This window comes from Pleurodeles waltl, chromosome 8 (assembly GCF_031143425.1).
Source record: "Pleurodeles waltl isolate 20211129_DDA chromosome 8, aPleWal1.hap1.20221129, whole genome shotgun sequence".
NCBI lineage: Eukaryota > Metazoa > Chordata > Amphibia > Caudata > Salamandridae > Pleurodeles > Pleurodeles waltl.
In genome coordinates, this window is record NC_090447.1 from 1,380,217,660 (window position 1) to 1,380,239,126 (window position 21,467).

The 21,467-nt window shown below is 43.3% G+C and overlaps 1 protein-coding gene across 3 annotated transcripts in view; it reads left to right on the top strand.

Annotated features, from left to right (window-relative positions):
• Nucleotides 1–21,467, top strand: part of MTMR2 (myotubularin related protein 2) — a 345,983-nt gene that overhangs the window by 138,256 nt on the left and 186,260 nt on the right. For all 3 annotated transcript variants that reach the window (XM_069202398.1, XM_069202399.1, XM_069202400.1), the window contains exon 8: nt 9,930–10,118. In XM_069202398.1, coding sequence (XP_069058499.1) covers nt 9,930–10,118 — 189 coding nt within the window. The remainder of the gene's footprint in view (nt 1–9,929; nt 10,119–21,467) is intronic.

The window sequence follows — 21,467 nt, forward strand, 5'->3', positions numbered from 1 at the left end:
GCGGTGGTGTGTACCGCCAATGGAATACCGCGGTTAAAAGACGGCCGCGTGGATTCGTGTGTCGTGATAGTGTGGGTGTATTTCTGTTGGCGTGACGGTGGAGGTTTTGTTTTTGTCAGTTTATCACTGACCTTTGGTGTGGCGGACTTGTGTGGGTGTCTGAATTTTGGCAGATTCCGAGCTGTGGGTCATAATAGCTGTGGCGGATTTCCGCGGCCGCGGCGATGTGTTGGCAGTCTTCTGCACGGTGGTAAGCGGCTTTCACCACCAATGTTGTAATGACCGTCTCTGTGTGTTGTCTGTTTACCATCTACTCACTTTTCGAGTTGTGAGTTTTTACAGCAGATGTCAAAAAGAGCACTTAAAGACCAAGCAGGGATTTGTCTGAGGGCAATTACAAGATCTAAAAGCCCAACAGGATAATCTGAGACAACAGCAAGGCTGAGAAGGGGGCTCCCTCTATTGTTCCTTTGCATTCTCCCAGAAAGAACTCTATGGAAGGAAGATCCAGGGTTAAGAGCCATCATAAACATCACAGAAACAACTCGAGACACTCCCAGTGATCACAGAATCACCAGTCCAGTCCATGTTGAGGCAAGCCTTAGCACCCACGTTCTCAGCATCACAACATGTTCCGAGGGCGAAGACATTGACTTCAAAGTCTTTAACGATGCTGTAGCATTTTCATTCTTCCCAGGAATCAATGCTCATCAAGGTTGATGAATCTTTGGACCTCGTAAATGGTGTGGTAGAACCATCAACAGAATTTCAATACCAATACAATTCATTTTAACACCATGACCAATGTGGCCACGGAAAGAAAAACTCCAATTAGGAATTAAAGTTATGGAATTTATTACAAACACTAGCTCAAAGTCATATAGACTATGCACAAAACCAAGATATAAAGGTACATTATCACTAAGGGTTGCCCCATGCGGTGAAATAAATTTAGGCAAACTTTCATTTTTCTGTTCAAGCTAAAGAGTCGCTGTAGTGTCAGACAAGGAATCTCTTAAAAGGGTCTCCTTTCCGCCAAAATGGTCCTTCTCAGACCATAGTCATGGCTAAGTCTCTGTTAGATTGGTGGGGGGGGTGGACATCTGAAAGTCTCGTCAGTTGAAAAATTCTGGTCAGAGAGACAGCTGCTCTATCATATAAATATCCTGGAACTCAAAGCTGCACATCTAGGATTAAAAGCTTTTATATCCTTTCATAAGTACAAACATGTTAGTGATTCAGTCAGTCAGTCATACCATTTTATTCGATTTGGATAAATCATAAAAGCATGGTGTATGTATATATATATATATATATATATATATATATACACAAATATATATATATATATACAAACAAATATATAAGAAGAACAACTTTTATCCCATGCACAATACATAAAAGACACTCCTCTTAAGAAAATAAAAGGGCATTGCACTACTTGCAAAACGTTGCTAAAATTCAACTGGGTTAAAAACCAAGAACCAATTGCAAGTTATGTGTAATTTATATAATCTTCAAAAGCTCACTCTTTGCAATTAAAAATTCAGACATTCGCCACATTGTAGTATTGAAATAAACATGGTGGACTCTGGAACCCTAAGCAATATGGCACTGGCTTTTGTCAAAACAGTTATCCATCCAAGCAGTACACCTCCGAAACCTTCACAATTGTTAGACATATCTGGTAAGCAGATATTGCAATGAAAATCTTGAGTGGGAGCTAAGCAACAATGTCCTAAAAGATATTATCAAAGAATAGAATTTTCCTCAAATATACTTTTTTGGCAACCAGACTAAACAGAAAATGCCCTAACTTCATGCTAAGAGTATGGGAGCCAGTGTCATTGGGCAGTGCTCTTTTCATTAATTGGTTGAGCAAATGTTTGTACTGTTTTCCACTGTTATCCCTGATTCTAACAGTATTCCAAAGCATTACAATAGGAAAATTGTTCTCTTGGCTCCAAAATGGCCAAAGCAGTGGTCATTCCCAGAACCTATCCATCTGTTGCTTATACCACACAAGGAACAGCCATGTAGGCCAAATCTTCTATTGAAGATATACAAGAGAGTGTATCACCCCAGCAGATCTTTGAATTTTGCTGCATGACTCTTGAGGTTGTGTAATATGATCATCCAGAATTACCCCAAGAATGTATGCGCATATATAGAGAAGACATACATCCTTCCACAAGTTTGTCCTATAAATGATGTCGACCAGATTTGTCATGTAGTGTTTGCAAAACAAGGAAATGTAAGTCAAATCATTGTCAAGAAGATACAATCATACCTTATTTGCCGCACTTGGCAAATTCTGTTAAAGTTTGCCTGTCTGCAATTACTGCCTACAGAAAAGGCCTACCTCAAAAGCCCTTCTGCTCAATTCCAATGATTATAGTTTTTTTGGGTGATTTGTAGTACACATTTCCTCCAGCCCCCCACCCCCTCTAGTGGGAACTGAATCTGGTTCTTTCTAAATTAATGGATTCTAGTTTAAAGCTTGTCCATAAAGCCACTCTGCAGAATCCGACTTGTAAAGTCGCTTTTTTGAGGGATTACATCTACTAAAAGGGACAGTGACCTTAAGGAGTTGTCTTCAAGTGAAACTTATTCATACTTCCATCATAACAGACTTGTATTAAAACCAAGTCCACATTTCCTACCCAAAGTAGTTTCAGGTGCTCATATTAACCAGACAACTTCTCTGCCTGTTTTCTATTCTAATTCTTTAGAGGTCACTCCACTATTTGGATGTTAGGAAGTTTGCCTATGCCTTAGTTCTACTCTTTTGCACTAGGCGCTTCTACTTTTCATGAAGCTTCTTGAAAATGAATTGTTTGAAACATACCATTTATAAAAGCTGAAGTTGAGAGTTTATTTGAGAAAATGTTTGGCACATTATGGCTGCATGCTGGGAATGTCTATTGAGTCTGTTCTTGATTACCCAAGGAAAATGTGACTTCTTCCAGTAGCCATAGAGCCACCCTGCACAGAACAGGAAAAACACAAAGTCTAAAAAGAGAAAAACCCATTGGCAATCTTGTAGAGGTTGATGGAAGATGAAGATTAATATTGAAGATATTATCAATGCACCAAACTCCCCCTGGTGACAGGGAGCTGAGCAAGACTATCTAGAAATAGAATCCAGGTAATGTTCTAACCGCTAGAAGCAAAAATCAGGGACAAAAATAATACCAAGTGAGTGAAAAATGCAATGAAAACTAAGGGAACAAGTGCATTGCAACACACCTTTGCCTTGGAAATACCTCCTTATATATGATTCAAACAGGATCTCACATCACAGGGAAAGAGTACGACATCTTGGATTGGAAACATCTGATAGCATCTTTTAACTATACCACCATCTTCAAAATGGCAGCTTAAGTATTTTCCATGCCCTCTTTTGAAACTCATGGCATTCATTTAGCACGTGAGGAAGAAGCACAATTTTGAAATTCTTTGATCAGCACTCAGTCTGGCCACCGCCCTTTATGCCCCATACTTCAGGCAGCTCGTGGAACACTCCTCCGGTTGGCTGCGTGTCCAATGACTCTAGAGCGGTCTAGGCGGGAGAGTCATTTAGCCAGATGCTAAGTGCGGTGTCCAGCAACATGCCATACAACAGTGCAGGGGTAAGGCTTTCTCTCCTGAACACTTGTCCCTTGTTGTCTCGGGTAAGTTCACTGCACTGCCCTTGGCACGGATCGAACAGTTAAACAGCTTCAGGGTATAATGATTATCTCTGACCCACATCTCAGATTTACTGTAGAAATAACCAGTGAGAGTAATATTAACCATGGCCGTTTTCCAGCCCTGAAGGAACGAAAGGAAAAGCCTGCCGCATCAGGATTTCAGACTGTGAAGCCTTTATAGCTTTTGGATTGTATGCAGATATTGGCAACAGGGATATTAACAGTAATTAATCCCTGTTACTGACAATACCTGCATTAAAGAGAAGAAGTTCAAATACTGGTTTGTGCCGGTGCCCTGTTCCCAGCCTTGTACAGAGGCGAGGAAATGGAGGTCGGTGGAACTGACAGCAGAGACAACTTGATGGAAGAAAACAAAAGAGGAAAAAGAATGTGAGAAAGGGAAGCCAGGAACGAATGCGAGGTGGCACGGAAGGCCATGAGGAGGTTATAGAAAGGGGCAGAGTAGGGGGAAAAAGTGAAGGAGAGGAAGAAATTAAGAAAATGGTTTGATGTGAGGACGGATTGAGGAAGGATGAGATAGGGTTTTGACAGAATGCATGATAATGATAGGAAGGAAAGGAAGATAATGGTCAAGAAATGTAGGAGGAAAAAGGATTTATTGAAGGGCTGATTAAGGGAATGCAAAGCATAAGAGGAATTGGATGAGGTGTGGTGTAGTGGCAAAATTATATGATGGTTCTAAACCATGCATTTTGATCATTGTATGGTTTGGGGCACACCCCTTTTTGGTCCAGTTCACCCATTTTTTACACATGCAAGTGGAACTTGCAAGTGTTAAAAAAACGGACCTCCATACGTACAGATTCAGGATCAGTGGATGGCCCCGTTCTCAAGTCAGCATTATGAATTCAGACAGCTGCCAGTAGAATGGTTTGTCTGCAGTCGTAATTGTAGGAACTTGGGCAGAAAAGAGGGTCTTTCAAGTGGTGTTATCCATGCAAATGTTGGGACTACCGCACATTTGTATAATTAGATGGCTTCCAAACCTTCAAATGCTGGCAAATCACTCTTGTAATAAGATGGTGTAATTGCCTTTCCAGCGATGGGTGAGTTCCCGTCTTACCTTCCACCTCAATATTTACTTGTAGTGTGAAGGAAGGGCTTTTTCACTCGGAGAAACATTTCGCCCTTGGAAAAAGAATGAAGAGAGAATGTGTTTTTGAATGTTTGCGCTATGAATACTGCAGTGGGTTGTCTACCAGGCACTTAGTTTAAGTGCGCACAGTGGGTAGGGAGTGTATCTGGACATGTGATTTGCCTAGTTTTCTCCACGAACTCCAAATACATATTGTGCATCCATGAAATCTATATAAATGATACATGGAGTCTAGGATCTGTATATTTATACCTTTTTTATGAATCAGGCCCTTTATCTTCTAGCCAGTGCATCAGTTTTGATAAACATAGGAACACCTGAAGCGGATTGATCACCACGATTACGAACTTCAAGAACATATGTAATAGAAAAGAAAGCATAAGCATGCTGATATTGTTTTTAAGGCACACCTTGTTGTAATGCCCCTTCCACAGAGCTTCTGCCAGTCGGCAGAACTGCAGCGCGTGAGTGCCCATTGATTTCTGATGTAGAAAATTGCTACTGTGTTGTTAGGCTAGACTGTCACCACTCCAGATCTCAGCACTGGTAGATGGTGTTCAACCCCATGAAGAATGCTTTCTATGCCAACACATTTCTGATTCGCTCACATATCTGATTTCCCCACAAAGCAGTGTTAGAGGTTTTTTCCCACAGTGTGGCTCAAGTGTAAGTGTTATGCCTGTTTGTTCCCAGACTGTACTCTGGAAAAAGTACCAGTCTATGCTCAACAAAGTAGCGTAAAGAGCATAGGCATCCACCAGATTACTATTTTCCAAACCCGAGACGCAGGGGCTTTGCTGGTCAGCTGCTGCAAGTGGCTGGTTGCACGACGTGCATAATGTGAAGTTTCAGGGGTGTGGCATAAGCTACCTATACTGAAGGAACACGGTGTAAGCTACCCAAGGAGAGATGGAGGAGAAAAAGGCAAAACATTATATCCAGGAAGTCCGAATAACTAGATGAAAAAAAATTAAACTAGTTGTCAGAGATACCCAAAGGTTGAAACTGAAAACTTTGTTTGTTATTTGTCCCTTTTAAGATCATTATGCTCCGTGCTTGTGCACACATTGTCAATGGCACACAGAGTGAGCACTAAAATCACAGATTGAGCTGTCACCTTTGGTATAGACTTCCTTCTTTTTGAGTCTGGCATTAGCCAAGATCTTTTGATTTTTCTAAAATTAAATGTAGAATACACTTACAGCAAGCATTTCCAATGCACCAGGTCTCGCATTTGCTCGAGTTAGAGCTATTAGCGTTGTAAAGAAAAAAAACGCAGCACGATCACACTATGTAAAATGCAGCGCAGTCCATGCGTGGAAAAATATCTGATTAAGTAGTCAGGACACCATGCTGAAAACTTTGAGCCTCGTATGTTTTTAGTAGTTTACGGGTGCCTTGTAGGTGGGCTAAACACCGGAAAAGGCATGTGGTATGCATGCCTTTCACAAATGAAAACAAGCCGATTTTAAAAGGCAAGCCCACGAACCAGTGTAAGTGACTGACGTGACATGGGCGTGGTTGGAAGCCCAAAGAGAGATTACAGAATGGGACGGAGCGCTTTGCACTCGCTAATAAAAACGAGTTTTCGCCATCTGCCTTCATACATTGGTCTGTTCTTGTGTCATTCACATTTTGCTTTTGCCCAGTACAGTGTAAAGCATGTGGCAGTAGATCAGCCTACTTCAGCCGCTGGCTGACTTATCTTTCAGTTACACATTTAGCAATTTCACAAGAACATCCACAAACAAGGTAGTTCCCTTCAGTGTTAGTGGTTTTTGTTTTTACTTTATTATTACTTTAGTGTTTCCTTTGTTGTAGGGCCTTATTTGATAACAGGATGCTTTTTACCAAGCATTCCAGGTTTATTAGTTCTTGTCTCCTGCCAATGCCATTGTAAATTCGTTTTGAAGTCCCCTTTTTATCTGACTGCTGCCTTTTCACTCCATACCAGCAACTCAGAAGAACTCTAAGGTCTTGAGGGCGCTCTAGCTTTGCAACCTTAACTATCTATCGTTCCTTCTTTCTGACCTTCTTTCCTCTTCTCTTTCTTTTCTTCTATCTTACCCACTTTCTTTTTTCTTTCATTCGTTCTTTCCTCATTTTTTCTTCACTTCTTTCTTCCCTTTTCTTTCTTTCTTGCCATCCTCCTTCTTTCTTTTTCTTTCTCTTTTGTCTTTTTCTTATTTTCCCTTTCTTTCTTTCATTCTTTTTTGTTCTTTCTTTCTCTTTCTTTCATTCTTTCTCTTCGTGTCTTGGCTTCCTCTTTCTTGCTTGTCTTTCTTTTTCTTTCTTTCCTTCTTTCTTTCCTTCCTTCTTGTCCTTCTTTCTTTCCTTCTTTCATTGCTTATTTATTTTCTTCTTGCCTTCCGGTTTCTTTCCTGCTTTCCTTCCTTCCTTCGTGCCTTCCTTCTTTCATTCATTTCTTTCATTCATTCATTTTTGCATCTTCTTTCATTCTTGCCTTTCACTTTCTTTCATTCTTTCCTTCTTGCCTTATTTCCCAAAGACAAGAGTCTGGCAACCAATGCCTGGCCGAAGGGCTTCTTAAAGGCTGTGCTAGCCAAAACCTTTTTAAACTTTACTAAAATACATTTTACTAACATTTATAAAATTAGAGGTTTTTAGCCAGACTTCGTCCATTAGCCTGTGCTTCTGCCATTAATATTTTTCTTCCACTCTCTCCAGCATGCTTCGAGGGGCAATGTATCAGCCCACTACAGCTGCTTGCTGACTTCACTTCGAGTTGTGGTATGCTGCCCTTTCACAAGGAGCACATCAGTACACAAAGTCGTTCCCTTCAGTGCCAAGGAGTACAGTGGCAATGTGTGTTTTTTAGAGCCAAACAACATTTTTGTCCTTAATCCTTGATTTTGTTTAGATTGATGAGAGTCAGTGATGTCATGAGCAATGTTTTGCAAAAACCTTGACAAAACAAGAAGTGCCAAAAGACTGACGCCATAAATATTGACTTTGCCAGTGTTTGTATTATTTGAGCTTCTTTTTTTCAGTGGCCAAGGGGAAATGTACAAAGCAATTTACAGTAGTCTAAGGACACTCAAATCAGGCCAGACCTCAGACCACTGCTCTTGCGTTAAAATAATACTCTGGAGGGGGTTTGGCCAGCGCAGGAGGAGTGGTGAGCTCTTTTAGCAGAGTTAGATTACTTCAGCAATTGTATAGAAAACGAGGGCACGTTTTATCTTCTGAGTCTGATTCGATAGGAATGAGAGCAACCCCACAAGGACTGTCCCCTCAATGTGATTGTCTGTTTTCAGTCAATGTGAAGACATCTTGTGTTTTTTGTATTGAGGCCACGGGGAGATCAAGGAGGATTACACTAAAATCTTGTTTTGAACCTTGGCTGTGAGCATTTCCTTCGTAATGTTCACTAATGAGGAGACGGAAAGTAATTACGGTGGTGTTTAATTGTAGTTGATCCGAGGGTTGGGAATTGTCAACCATTTAAAGAATCTTTGCGATGGTAGCTAAGCTGGAGATTGTCATTTTGTTTACCAGGAGCACTGGATCAGTTATTTTTAGGGTCAAGCCTGCGTCGCATGCGCTTGCGCATGCGTATCGCTATCAAGACGCTTTAGGAATTAGAAAAGGGCTCAGAGCCCCGTTGACGTCACGTCAGTGTCTTTCATTGGTTCGTTGGCTTGCCTGTTAGAATCTGCTTGCTTTGATTAGTGGAAGGCACGCATACGTCATGCCTTTTCCGGTGGTTACCCCTCCTCGAGCGCAGCGACCAAGTACAGAAAGCATGCGAGGCTCGCTGTTTCCCGTCAGGTTTGTGGACTACTTTTTCTCTATTCTCGCAGCACAATCTCGCTTGGCAGAAGTCGAGCGCTTTGCATACTATCGACCCTGTTACACAGTTAATTGCACTTTTGCCGGTTACGTCCATAATTGCACTTTTGCCGATAGGTATTATTACGAGTGAACTGTAGCAGCGCGTTCTTTTAACGCAAGAAAAATCCGGTTGGGAGTTTACTACTGGTAATAGCTGTAACTCGCCAAATGCGAGACCCTAGTGCATTTCAAATGCTTGTTTATATTGCTGTTTGATATCTTGGACGTACCCAAGAAGCCTTGATCGTCCAATCAAAGTCGTTTCCAAAATTTTCTTGACCTCCGTAGGAAAAAAATGATGTTCTAGATAACAATAACATTGTGAAAGTCATTTTTCAGCCATTTCCAGCAAAGGTTGCCGCTTGGCGCCAAGTTCTGCAAGTGTCTCTCGATGATATGCCGGCACGTGTGCTATTTCATCTTTGGAAATCGTGTGCAGGTGCTCAGGTTGGAGAGCAGGTTTTACTGTAGTTGAGTAGCCCCAGTGCAAACAAATGTTAATGAATCCCCTACTCGTTCATTCCTGTGTGTGGTTGGTAAGCAGCGTCTATTCTGGCGCAGTTGAATAATCTTCCTTTTCCTTGCATTGGAGAGTGGATAGAGTTAATAGGTGTCTACCTCTTCGCGGTATGGGAATGTAGCTACTTCTTTATGAAAATACATCACTGTAATTTAATATATTCAGGAATACTTTTTGGGCGGTAAATTAACGTCATTAATCTCACACCCGAAATAACCAATGTGACGGCAGGGGCGTAGCTACCATTGGCGCAGCAGGTGCAGTTGCACCGGGGCCCAGAACACTGGGGAGGCATTGAACTCTGTCAATTGATGTCTTTTACTACCCCAACAGAAGCCAAAGGGCCATTTTCCTTGTTTACAGTAGGGCCTAATGTATTCTTGCTCTGCTACTGTGTGACAAGTGTTGGTAATATCGGTGCTCCTTTCCACTGAAAAGATTATTCTTCATTTTTTTCTGGTTTGCCACCCATAGAGTTTTGGGGCACTGGTGGAGGATCAGGTATTTTCGCACCACTTGCAATCCGTATACCACTGTTAACTTGTGTTACCGGACACATGCTGATTACAAGGAAACATGTTATCGCACCCCAAGCCTTTTATTTTGCCCTGGTATTAATGCACTTTTATAGGCGGAGCAAAACTAGGAGAAGCAGTATTTTAAGGTAGATTCACAATTTTATATTGCACTCTGCAAAACTGGATAAATATACTACACGAATCACCTTTCTTTTTCTTAATTCAAGGTTTTATCATGGATTCACCCAGAAACCCAAGCTACAATCACTCGCTGTAGCCAACCCATGGTTGGCGTGAGTGGGAAACAGAGCAAAGATGATCAAAAGTATTTTCAGTCCATTATGGATGCTAATGCCCAGTCCCACAAGCTCTTCATATTTGATGCCAGACCGAACGCCAACGCTGTGGCTAACAAGGTGAGAGTTTTTTTTTTTTTTAAATGTTGAGTTTTTCTTTAAGCACAACTTATGTGCCTAGTGCATTTATAACGTCCAGACTGGCTTCAGAATCATATATATTCATCTGAGGGACGTGGGTCCCAAGTGTCTTCACGCCAAGGAGTAAGTCATATTCAGACATAGTTCAGTTAGTTAAAAGAGTTTTGTATATATTTAATGTCATAATACCACACTGCCTATAAAAACCCACTGGCATATTTTCCCTCATAAACCTGGGTAATGGACCCCAACAGCACCCCCACCAACTCCCAAAAGATCAAGTTGGCACAATTTATTTACCAGACTCATAGGTGGAGCATAAAAGATGAATGACTGAATTAATTATTTTCAAAATTATTATGTTGCATTAATAACAACAATGAAACCAAATTAAAACATGAGTATAAAAACATACAGTAAACTGTAGTAAAAAAGAAAAATGTATAGTTTTTTAAATTACAAAGCATTGTCAGATTTTCCAGGTATTGAATAACAAACGGGAAACAGTAAACACCACAGTCCAACTTAATCATATGTATAGCAGCACCTCCATTACAAATACACATATTTTTAAGCAATTGCTTGACCCATTTTGCCCTAGAGTGAGGGTACATTAGGCAGAGAAAAAGATTTAGTCTTCAACATGCTCAGAATACCTGTAACAATGACATTTTTCAAATAGGCTTCTTTCTACTTGTAAATTAAATGATTAAGAGGTAAGGTACCAAACCTTAGCTTAATGCAAAGTTTGGACCAATGCTGGTTGTACCTCATCTAAGTAAATCTCAAAAGTAAATCTCAAATGAAAGTAAGCATTTCCTAATCAGAAAATCCAAGGTTATGTACCTTTGGTAGAGTTGAAATTCAACTCCTCCATGAACCAATGTATGTACTTGAGTGTAACCTTACTAGCAAGTCCTCAATTAATGGACTCTAGATGGGTCCAAAGCTTGAACATACCTATCTGTCCTACAAAGATGCACATATGCTTAAACCATCCAAGTGAACTGCTACCAGTGAGGCTCAGTGAATTTGGTAGTGCCATCTCATAGTCTCCAACTTGGGTTGTATCCCACACCTGGAACCAGTATAGTACAGGCCTAAGCTTGGCTAGCATAGAAATGTACAGCATCCAAAGGTCTAGAAGTAATGAAACTGTTTGGGTGCTGGAGTGTAGGCTCAAAAGATGTTTTAAAAGGCTTTGTCAGAAGCTTTTAACTCTGAAACATCAGAGTAATCCCAATTTTCAGCTCCAAACAAGGCAGCATTCTAGGCCTGTAGCTTATACACCTAGGAAGGGTGGTGGGTGAGATGGGAGTAGTGAGGGGACTAAACTAGCAACCACCTTTCTACCTGTCAAAGTGCATTGTTCCTCCTGCACGCTGTGCTAGAAGGTTACAGGTCCCTGTTAATGTGTTTCTTTCATTTTACATTGTCAAGTCTGTCCCCAGATAGGGAAATTCTCACACTTTCTAAAGGTCAGAGCTGTCCAGACTGATATTGTTCTGTGCCGTTATTTTGGGGCGGAATATAGTTACCTTTGTTTTTGATGTAATAATAACCAATCCATTTGTTATGCAGAACTCACTAAACCTATCCATTAAATTCTGGAGTCCTTTGGTGTTTTGGAGACTGGTAAGGAAATGCATATATCAGGCCATGCGGCCCCCTCCCTTTTAAAATAAATACCATCCTGGGGGATGGACGTTAATGTTGTCACTGACATATTCACCTAAGTATAACTTTACCCTTTCGGTTTTCCAGTGAAAAGAAAATATATATATGTTCACTAAAGAAACAAAGGTTAGAGGGATGTTACAGTTAAGTTCAGATTTTACACACACAAAACCATAGAAATTCAACCGATATAGTTATCTCAAGAAACTATAACTTCTCCAGTATTGAATCTTTCACAGATTCACATGTTTGAATCATCCCTGTTGTCGAGATGTGACTGTACATTTCAAATAAGTAGAGGTCCTTTACATAGCTTACAATGGCAGAAGACAATTAATTTAACCCCTTATCTACATAATTTATAAAGAACCAAGCTCCAGCCAAAAAAGGCGACAACACTCTCTAAAACACTTCCAGCAGAGGCATCTTCCCTCAAATTTTCTACCACCAGTTGTGTGAGAGGGAGTCTCCCTGGGTTCTGCTCAGTTCTACAGCTTTTACTTAATTTTTGATTTATCCAAATTTCTACTGCTGTGTCACCATGTCAGAACCTTCTAAGAAAGGACCCTTTTAAACCTTGCGGAACTTGTGGTAAGAAAAGGCTGCACTCCGAAGAGCCACATAAAGACTGCACTTACTGCCTGCATCCACATCACAAGGTAAAAGACTGCAAAATGTGCAGAACATTTTCTTCTGAAACCACCAAGGATAGGGAGGGGTGATTATTATTGTGCCTGCAACAGCTTAAAACAAAGACTGTTGTTGTCTCTGAGGAGGAAGACATTGAGAGTTCTACCACCTCACAGAAAAAATCTAAGAAGAGGAAAAGGTCACAGGGGTCACAACAGGAACATAAAGCCTTTAAAAAGACGCATCATGTATCTTCCAAAGTTCTTCACAGAAAGAAGAGCAAACTGCTGTTCCTTCTGATGTAAAATCTGACCTTTCAACTCCATCTTCAGCCTTGACTTTAAGGCCTACGAAATCCTTCTCAGAATCTGCTTTGGTGAAGATCAAAGTAGCCATGAAGCCCTCGTTGATGACGGCAACACCATCAAAACCATCATTGATGCTGACAAAAGCCAAATCACCGCCGACGACAGTTACATCTACTCCATTGAAAACGACCATCTCGTCAATGAGAACTGCTCCGTCGGCGAAGACCGTTCCATCTTTAATGACCACTCCATCGTTGTCAACCTTTCCGTCGACTACAACCACCTTGTTGACGATGACCACCTCAGTGATGACCTCCCCATTGACAACAAACACCTTGTCAACGATGACAATTACAACACCCTCAATGGCAATGTTACTGACAACAATACAGCAGCGAAAGCCTCATCGACAACACCGTTGACGAAGCCAAAGAAACCTCAAATGTTAACCCTCATGCTGGACTTACCACTGTCGACGAGACACTTTACGCAGGCTCCTACTAAAGTTTCCCCTGTACCTCCTAGTCAATTATTAGACTTGGAAGAATCTGATAATGGCAGTGGGCCTTTTGGACAAGCTCATGGCCCATCTCAACTGATGAGGAAGATTAGGAGGAGACTGCCTATTTTGAACAGACATATCATAGACCACAGAAGAAAGAGAAATAAAGACAGTATATGGAACCTGCACCTGAAACCATGGTTCAGCTTCCTGTAGCTTTAGCACAAGACTTGCAAAGCATGCTACAAGACTACTACAGATGTTTCCCTATACCTGGTGGGACAACACCCTCACCTGCGCATCCACCACCTCTGCCATCACCACCTCCTTTGTCACTTCCTACACCTAGGATGACACCAATTTCAAACATTGTCATGCCTCTAAAGGATGATCCATCTTCCTCAGAGGATGATAGAGAAGAAAAAGGAATGCAAGACACTCAGGCCCTCATTCTAACCCTGGCGGTGTAACACCGCCAGGGCAGAGGGCAGAGGAAGCACCGCCAACAGGCTGGCGGTGCTTCCAGGGCCATTCTGAACCAGCGGTTTCCCGCCAGTTTTCCCCTGGCCCAGGGAATCCCCATGGCGGCGCTGCAAGCAGCGCCGCCATGGGGATTCCGACCCCCTTACCGCCAGCCTGTTCCTGGCGGTTTTCACCACCAGGAATAGGCTGGCGGTAACGGGTGTCGTGGGGGCCCCTGCACTGGGCCACAGGCATGGGCAGTGCAGGGGCCCCTTAACAGGGCCCCACCATGATTTTCACTGTCTGCTGAGCAGACAGTGAAAATCGCGACGGGTGCCACTGCACCCGTCGCACCCCTGCAACTCCGCCGGCTCCATTCGGAGCCGGCATCCTCGTTGCAGGGGCATTTCCGCTGGGCCGGCGGGCGCTCTTTTGGAGAGCGCCCGCCGGCCCAGCGGAAATGTAAGAATGGCCGCTGCGGTCTTTTGACCGCGGTGCGGTCATTTGTCGGCGGGACTTTGGCGGGCGGCCTCGGCCGCCCGCCCAAGTCAGAATCAGGCCCTCAATCAGCTGCCAGTGAGTAGGACTATTATCTTATTCCCACATTATCTCCCCTAGCACCTCAGCCAATAGATTCTCCACCAGAGGATATTGGTGGTTTTCATACATTAATGGAAAAAGTAGATGTGAGATGTCTACTTCTAATCACAGTGATAATATTGGCAAACCATTTTCCACCATCTCAGGCACTACTGTACATGCTGCAAATTGTTTAGCAATCTTGGGCAGATTTGATCACCAGCTATGGTCATCGCTCCATATCTAGATCTTCTGGCAAAAGACAAGAGAGCAGTAGTAAAGAAAATATTATCAGGCCGAGAAAGATCAGCTTCCAAAGTTATTGACTGTGCTTCCCTTGGGTTTTGTCTGCTCGGAGGGTCAGCGGTCCCTAGGTGGCAGGGCTGGCTTAAGGCAACAACATTCTCTCCTGAAGTGCAATTGAAGATCTTAGACATGTCATATGAAAGTGACGCATTATTTGTTAAACACATTGATGATGCTTAACAGGCAATAAAAACTGACACAGACACTGCTAGGTCATTAGGTACACTTCAGTTAAGAAAAACACCTTTCAGAGAGGCACTCAGAAGAGGTACCTATTCCTTTTGTGGAGAATAGCAACAATATGAATTATACCTGCCTGACCTCCTTGGGCTGGTCACAGCTCCCCAGCCGCTCCTCTGCCTTTTTCTGATGCTTGACAGCTCCACATGCATACCTCAGTTTGCTCCCATCTGCTGACACCTTTTTTCCCCGTCACTGCTGCTCCTGCTCTCCCTCCTCCCACTACGGCCCCTTCCCACTTCCCAGGACATTAAATGGAGGCCACAGCTCGGTCTCAGTGGGCAGTGCCTGACCTTATCGGTCAGAGCTCCCAAGCTGCTCCTTGGCTTTCCTGCTGCTTGACAGCTCCGCCCAGATTCCTCTGTTTGCTCACATCTACTGATTACTGTGCCCAGCTGCAGAAACCGTGGTCCTCCCACCCTCCACCTTCACACCACCAAGGAGCTCCAGCCCCTGAATGTTGGACACCACAACAACAGCTACTTCACAGCTTCCCCATGATCGACCAAAGGACCCTTCACCTGCTGACACTGCTGCTTCTCCTGCAACTCAGGCCCACCTGCCTACACTTACCCCCACAGCACACCCAGAAGACTTTGAACAACCCAGTACCACTGAAGTGCATCCTGCTCAATGTCTGCTCCCTATGCAGACACACCACGGAAATCTGGGACACCATCACCACCTACAACCCGGGCATCACGTTCATCACCGAAACATGGCTAAACCCCTCCTCAAACCCTGACATTGCCACGTCACCCACATGGCTACAAGATGATACACCGAGACAGCACCGACAAACACGGTGGGGGCATCACCATCATCTTCAAGGAAACCATCCAATGCACCATCACCGACGATGACCCAACACCCTTGAATGAACTCCTCAACTTCCGACTAAAGAACAATGCCAACACCACGATGAGAGGCAACCTTGTGTAGAGACCCCTCGGACCACATCCATCCTTCTGCGATGCCACCGCCAACCTCATCGCCTCCCTCGCCATCGACTCCCTTAATTAAGTCCTACTCGGCGATCTCAATTTCCACCTCAACGGCACCAACTCTACCTCTCTCCTGGGGAACCTAGCAATATCAGTCTCACCCAACTGATCACCAAACCAATGCACAAAGCTGGCCACACACTGGACACCATCTTCACTTCCAGCAATAGAATCAGTTTTACCCACGTCATTCAACTCACCTGGACCGATCACGATATCGTCCACTTTACCGTCTCCAGCTCCCAGTACTCCATCTCCAAGGACCCCGCAATGAAGCCGGGGCAAGGTAACTGAGACCCTATGGACATAGGCCCTAGGCATCTCAGAAACCGAGCCCACGACAGACCTCAACAAGCCCGTCCAGAACATCACCACCTGAATCACTAGATGCACCAACAGTGTTGCCCTGCTGAAACCATCAAAAACCAACAACACCTCAAAGCAAGGGAAATGGTACACTCAGCAGCTTAGAAACTCCAAACGCAACTGCCACTGACTTAAGAAACAATGGCGTGTGACCAATGACCCCTCTGACAGAGCTGCTCACAAGGCAACCCTCAACAACTACCACCACTACATCAAGGCAGCCAAGTGAGAAGCAATCACGACTCTCATCGACACTGCAGCCAACCACATGAAAGAACTCCTCAAAATCATCAAGGAATTTTCAAGGAACCCGACAGCCACAGAGACCACTATCCACCCATCCCAGGAACCCTGTGACACCCTCTCAGACAACTTCCACAGCAAGCTCACCACCATCTACAGCAACTTCGACCCCCAACCCAGCCCTTCCAGCCTAGACAACCTCTGTCTAACAGCTAACACCAGACATACAATAACCACAGGTTCCCGATCTCCACACAGACCACCGCAGTCATTGTGTCATCCATCCACTCCGAGGCACATACTGTCTCTTCAACCTTGGAACCAACACTGTTAGCACGGAACTAACCAACATCCTCAACACCTCCATCTCCACGGAAATCTTTGCGGACCGATAAATGCGGGCAGAGTTCAGACCCCTCTTAAGGAAACCCTCCCCCGACCCCAGGACCTAAAAAATTACAGACCGATCTCTCTGCTTCCCTACCTTGCCAAAGTACTCGAGAAAGCCATCAGACTAACAGCTCACTGAATACCTTGAAGAAAACCACCTTCTCGACACTTCACAATCATGATTCTGGGCCAACCACATCATGGAGACCACACTGATCGCTGCCACGGACGACACCAGGACCCTCGTCGACCGAGGAGAAGTGGAAGCTCTAATCCTTCTTGACCTCTCCGAGGGATTCAATGCAGTCTCCCACCATCCTCTCCTCAACAGACTCCACAACATAGGTATTCAACAAAACGCCCTCAAGTGGATCACCTCTTTCCTTTAAGGCTGCACTCGGGGCATCCGCCTTCCTGCCTTCATTTCTGCACCCAAGAACATCACTTGCGGCATACCTCAAGGATCTTCCCTCAGCCCCACCCTGTTCAACATCTACATGACCCCCCTCGCAGACATTGTCAGATCCCACAGACTCAACTTAGTTTCCTATGCCGACAACACTCAACTGATCCTCTCGCTCATCGAGGACCCCCACAACACCAAATCCAGCTTCTGCAACGCCATGACCAACGTAGCAACATGGATTAAAGACAGCTGTCTCAAACTAAACACAGACAAAACGCCTCCACAGGGGACCATAGCTGGTGGCCAGCAGAACTCAGACCAACACCCTCTCCATCAGACCATGCACAAAAACTTGGCATCATACTCAACAGCCAACTGTCCATTAATTAACAAACTCAGTCGCCTCCTCCTGCTTCTGCATCCTCCGAATGCTCTGCTGAATTTTCAGGTGGATCCCTACCAACACCAGGAAGACCATCACACACTCCCTGGTCACCAGCTGCATCGACTATGGCAATGCTTTCTATGCTGGAGTTTCCACCCAGCTACTCAAAAGACTCCAGACTTTACAGAACACTGCAGCCACACTCATCCTGAACCTCTGCAAGCGTTCCAGCATCACCCCTCACCTCAGGAACCTCCACTGGCTCCCGATCCAGAACAGATGCCAATTCAAGATCCTCACACTAGCGTACAAAGTTCTATACCACTGACGGCCATCCTACATCAACCATCTACTAAGCTTTGGCGTTCCTCAAGACAACTACGCTCCGCCTCACTCAACTTCACCCCCCATCCATTGCAGCTGCAGCGGGGGGCGCTCACTCTCCTATATCGCAGCCAAGTCCTGGAACAACCTGCCTCTCCACCTGCGAGCAGCTTCCACCCTCCCAGTCATCTTTTCCAATAAGGTGAGCCTTCTATTATGAAATGTGTATGTATGTGTGCGTGTGTGTGTGTGTGTGTGTGTATATATATATATATATATATATATATATATATATATATATATATATATATATATATATATATATATTTATATACATATATATACACACACCTTATTGGAAAAGATGACGAAGTGCTGCTTGCCTCACACCTGAATCAGCAAGTCCTTCCTGGGCTCTAGTGAAATGTGACTGTCCTCTGAGAGCAGTAGAAGTTCAGTGAACCAATGCTGTCTGGGCCACTGTGAAGCAATGAGGATCAGCAGGCAAGGATCCCTTTTCATTTTCCTGAGAAGCCTGGGAATGAAAGGAAATGGGGGAAAAGTTTATGTATAGATGCCTGAAGATCTGATTGAAAATGAAATTCCCCATGAACCTCTCTGAGGTTCCCAGCTTGCAAAGAAGTGGCATTTTCGATTTTCCCGAGGCACAAAGATCCAAATTTTGTTTGCCCCATTGCTGAAATATGGTGTTGAGAAGTGATTGATTTAGCTCCATTCGTGGCAGGACTGATTGGTTCTGCTCAATATATATATTCATTTAGTATGTTTGGGCCCACCATCCACTGCTGTATTATATAACATGAGATGACACTATATGAGATGTTACTGAAAGATCCAAAGCTGGAGAAAAAACGTATTACTTACCTGTAACTCTTGTTCTCCAATATTGGTATTTTTCATAGATTCACATGCAAACCACCCTCCTCCCCTTAGAAGTTCTCCTTTTTAGTAAAAGGTGACTTAGTTCACTAGTGCTTGCAAATCTGAGGGAAAATGCCTCTGCTAGGAGCCTTCTAGAGCGTGTTGTCGCCTGATTGGCTGAAGTTTGGTTCTTTATAAATTATGCAGATAAGCTGTTAAATTCGACCTCTTTTGCCATTATAGGCTCTGTAAATTACCTCTACTACTTTGAAATATATCATGGGACTCCCACCTTGACGATGGGGATGATTCAAGCATGTGAATCTATGAAAGATACCAATGCTAAAGAACAAGAGTTACAGATAAGTAACATGTTTTTTGTGTAGTTAACTATAATTTGCTCCTCCGCCATGCACAGTTTTCTCATCAATATTTTTTATGTAAATGTTGCACTTATATTAGAAATTATGTCATAGAAGATGTTGTTGCTGATGTAATATATGGGGTAAGTAGCAGTGCTTGGCGAGGGAGTACATTAAATCATGTAGGTTGCTTACTCCTTTGTAGAAAGTAAATAATAAACTATATACACCCCTCCCCTAAGACACAAGTTACTAGACATAAATATAACTGGTGAATTTCAATGGTGTTTTTTGTTTAAAACATTACAATGGCACTGACATTTTCACCTAACTATAAAGTAACTTTAACCTTTGTATTTGTTAATAAATATATATTTATTTACAATAATAAATAAGTATTTGCAGGCTACAAAAAGGAAGAAGGCCATTTTTTTAAAAACCTAGACTAATTCGTTTTATAAGTCACTATAAAATGATAAGTAACTATAGGAAATCTTTTTCAAAACTTTTTTAAAAGGGAAATAAAAAGGAAAGGAGGACAGAAGTAGCCAAGCGCAAGACAAAGCTTAGCTAATAAAACCTCACAGCACACCTAACATCCCACCTTGCCCCACAGGTGGCATGTCAGTTAATATTTCCGGCTCCGGGAAACAGGGTCCTGGCAGGATCTGGCTTTTGTGGCTCAAAAGAGTGGAAATCTTTCCTAAAACCTTGTTTTTAGGCCTTTACTCAATGTCTTTATTTGAATAGAGTTTTCTTACACAATTTTTTCTGACAGAAAAGTGTTATTTTTGTGTCAGAATGCCTTCCCTTTTTGTGAAGTGCACTTCTTGCGGTAAGAAGATGGTACAAACAGACCCACACAGGCTCTGTATTCACTGCCTTCCTGAAGGTCATCACCCTGACTCGTGCAGGCACTGCCAGCAACTCTCCAGAAGGACATTAGAGGACAGGGAGAAGATCAGAATTCATGGACTTCAGGGAACACATCAGGAAAAAGCTGCTTGGTCTGTCAGTGGCCATGGGAAAGGTCATTCTTCAACCAGAGCACTCTCTCCTCCCACTCCAAAGACTGCCCTAGAGGCAGATACAAGGAGAGAAGTCATTATAAGGAGTGGCATAGTTCCCTTCATTGTCATACCTCTGAGTGTGATGTTGAAATTGCCCAATCTTCCCACTTGCTTGCTATCGACAGGTAGTCTTTCGAACCACCATTCACCATTGACAGAACATCAACGATCAACATTAAAACAGTTGTCGACATCAAAGACACTTTAATCGATCTCAGGACTTCCTCCATAGAGGACACCACCACCGATGGTGAGACCTCCTGCGTCAACACTGAGACTTCCTCTCACAAAGACATTGCCACCAATGTCAAGGCCATCTTTGATAGCATCAAAAGCTGCATCTAGATCCAGATCTTATTCACCATCATTACAAATATAACTGTGATGTCTTCAAAGCCTGCATGCATAGAGAGCAAGAACACCAGGTTCTGATTACTCTTGTACCTATTAACCTTCCAGGAATACATCTGAGGCAGTTGATTCCATCTGACTTTCTCCAGGTCCAATATTATCTCCAAGGCTACTAAAAAAAACTCCTTCACCTCCTCTGCCAGCTTTATGTCAAACGTCTCCTCTAAGAAGAACACAATGACATAGGAGAAGACATCAGACATACTCTAGGATTGAATCTGGGGGAATGTCTAGAACAAGAACTTCCTATTCTCATTCCAGAAGATCTATTACTCTTGTCATAGAAGGCATACACCATCCTGGATGACCACTTAACATTTTTGTATAAGAGGTTATTTTCCAACCTTAACTGACACTCCTTCAGCTGTAGTCTCTCCAATTGATGATATCACTACATTCAATGAAGTGCAAGTAAGAGGTTCAGCAATGGTAGATATTGCAGTGCCCACTACCAGCACCTCGACATTGGTCATACTTGAGACTCTGCACCAACAAACCTCTTCAAGACCTTTGCTGCCATTGGTCCTAGGTGTACTGGTACCTGCCATGTCGTTGTTCCTTACGCCTGCATCTATAATGTCTGTTTCCTCTAGGCTCTTGGAAAAAGTCCAAACCGTCGAATCAGGATCCTCTTGTCCTTAGTCTGGACCCTGCTCTGGATTCTGTTGTCATAGTTGCCGCTAACAAATCACACGAGCACTCCAAATTTTTCTCTACCACTAGATAAAGAGAGCATAAGAATGGATTCTATGCATAGCAGGGGTATGGAATTCCTATAGCT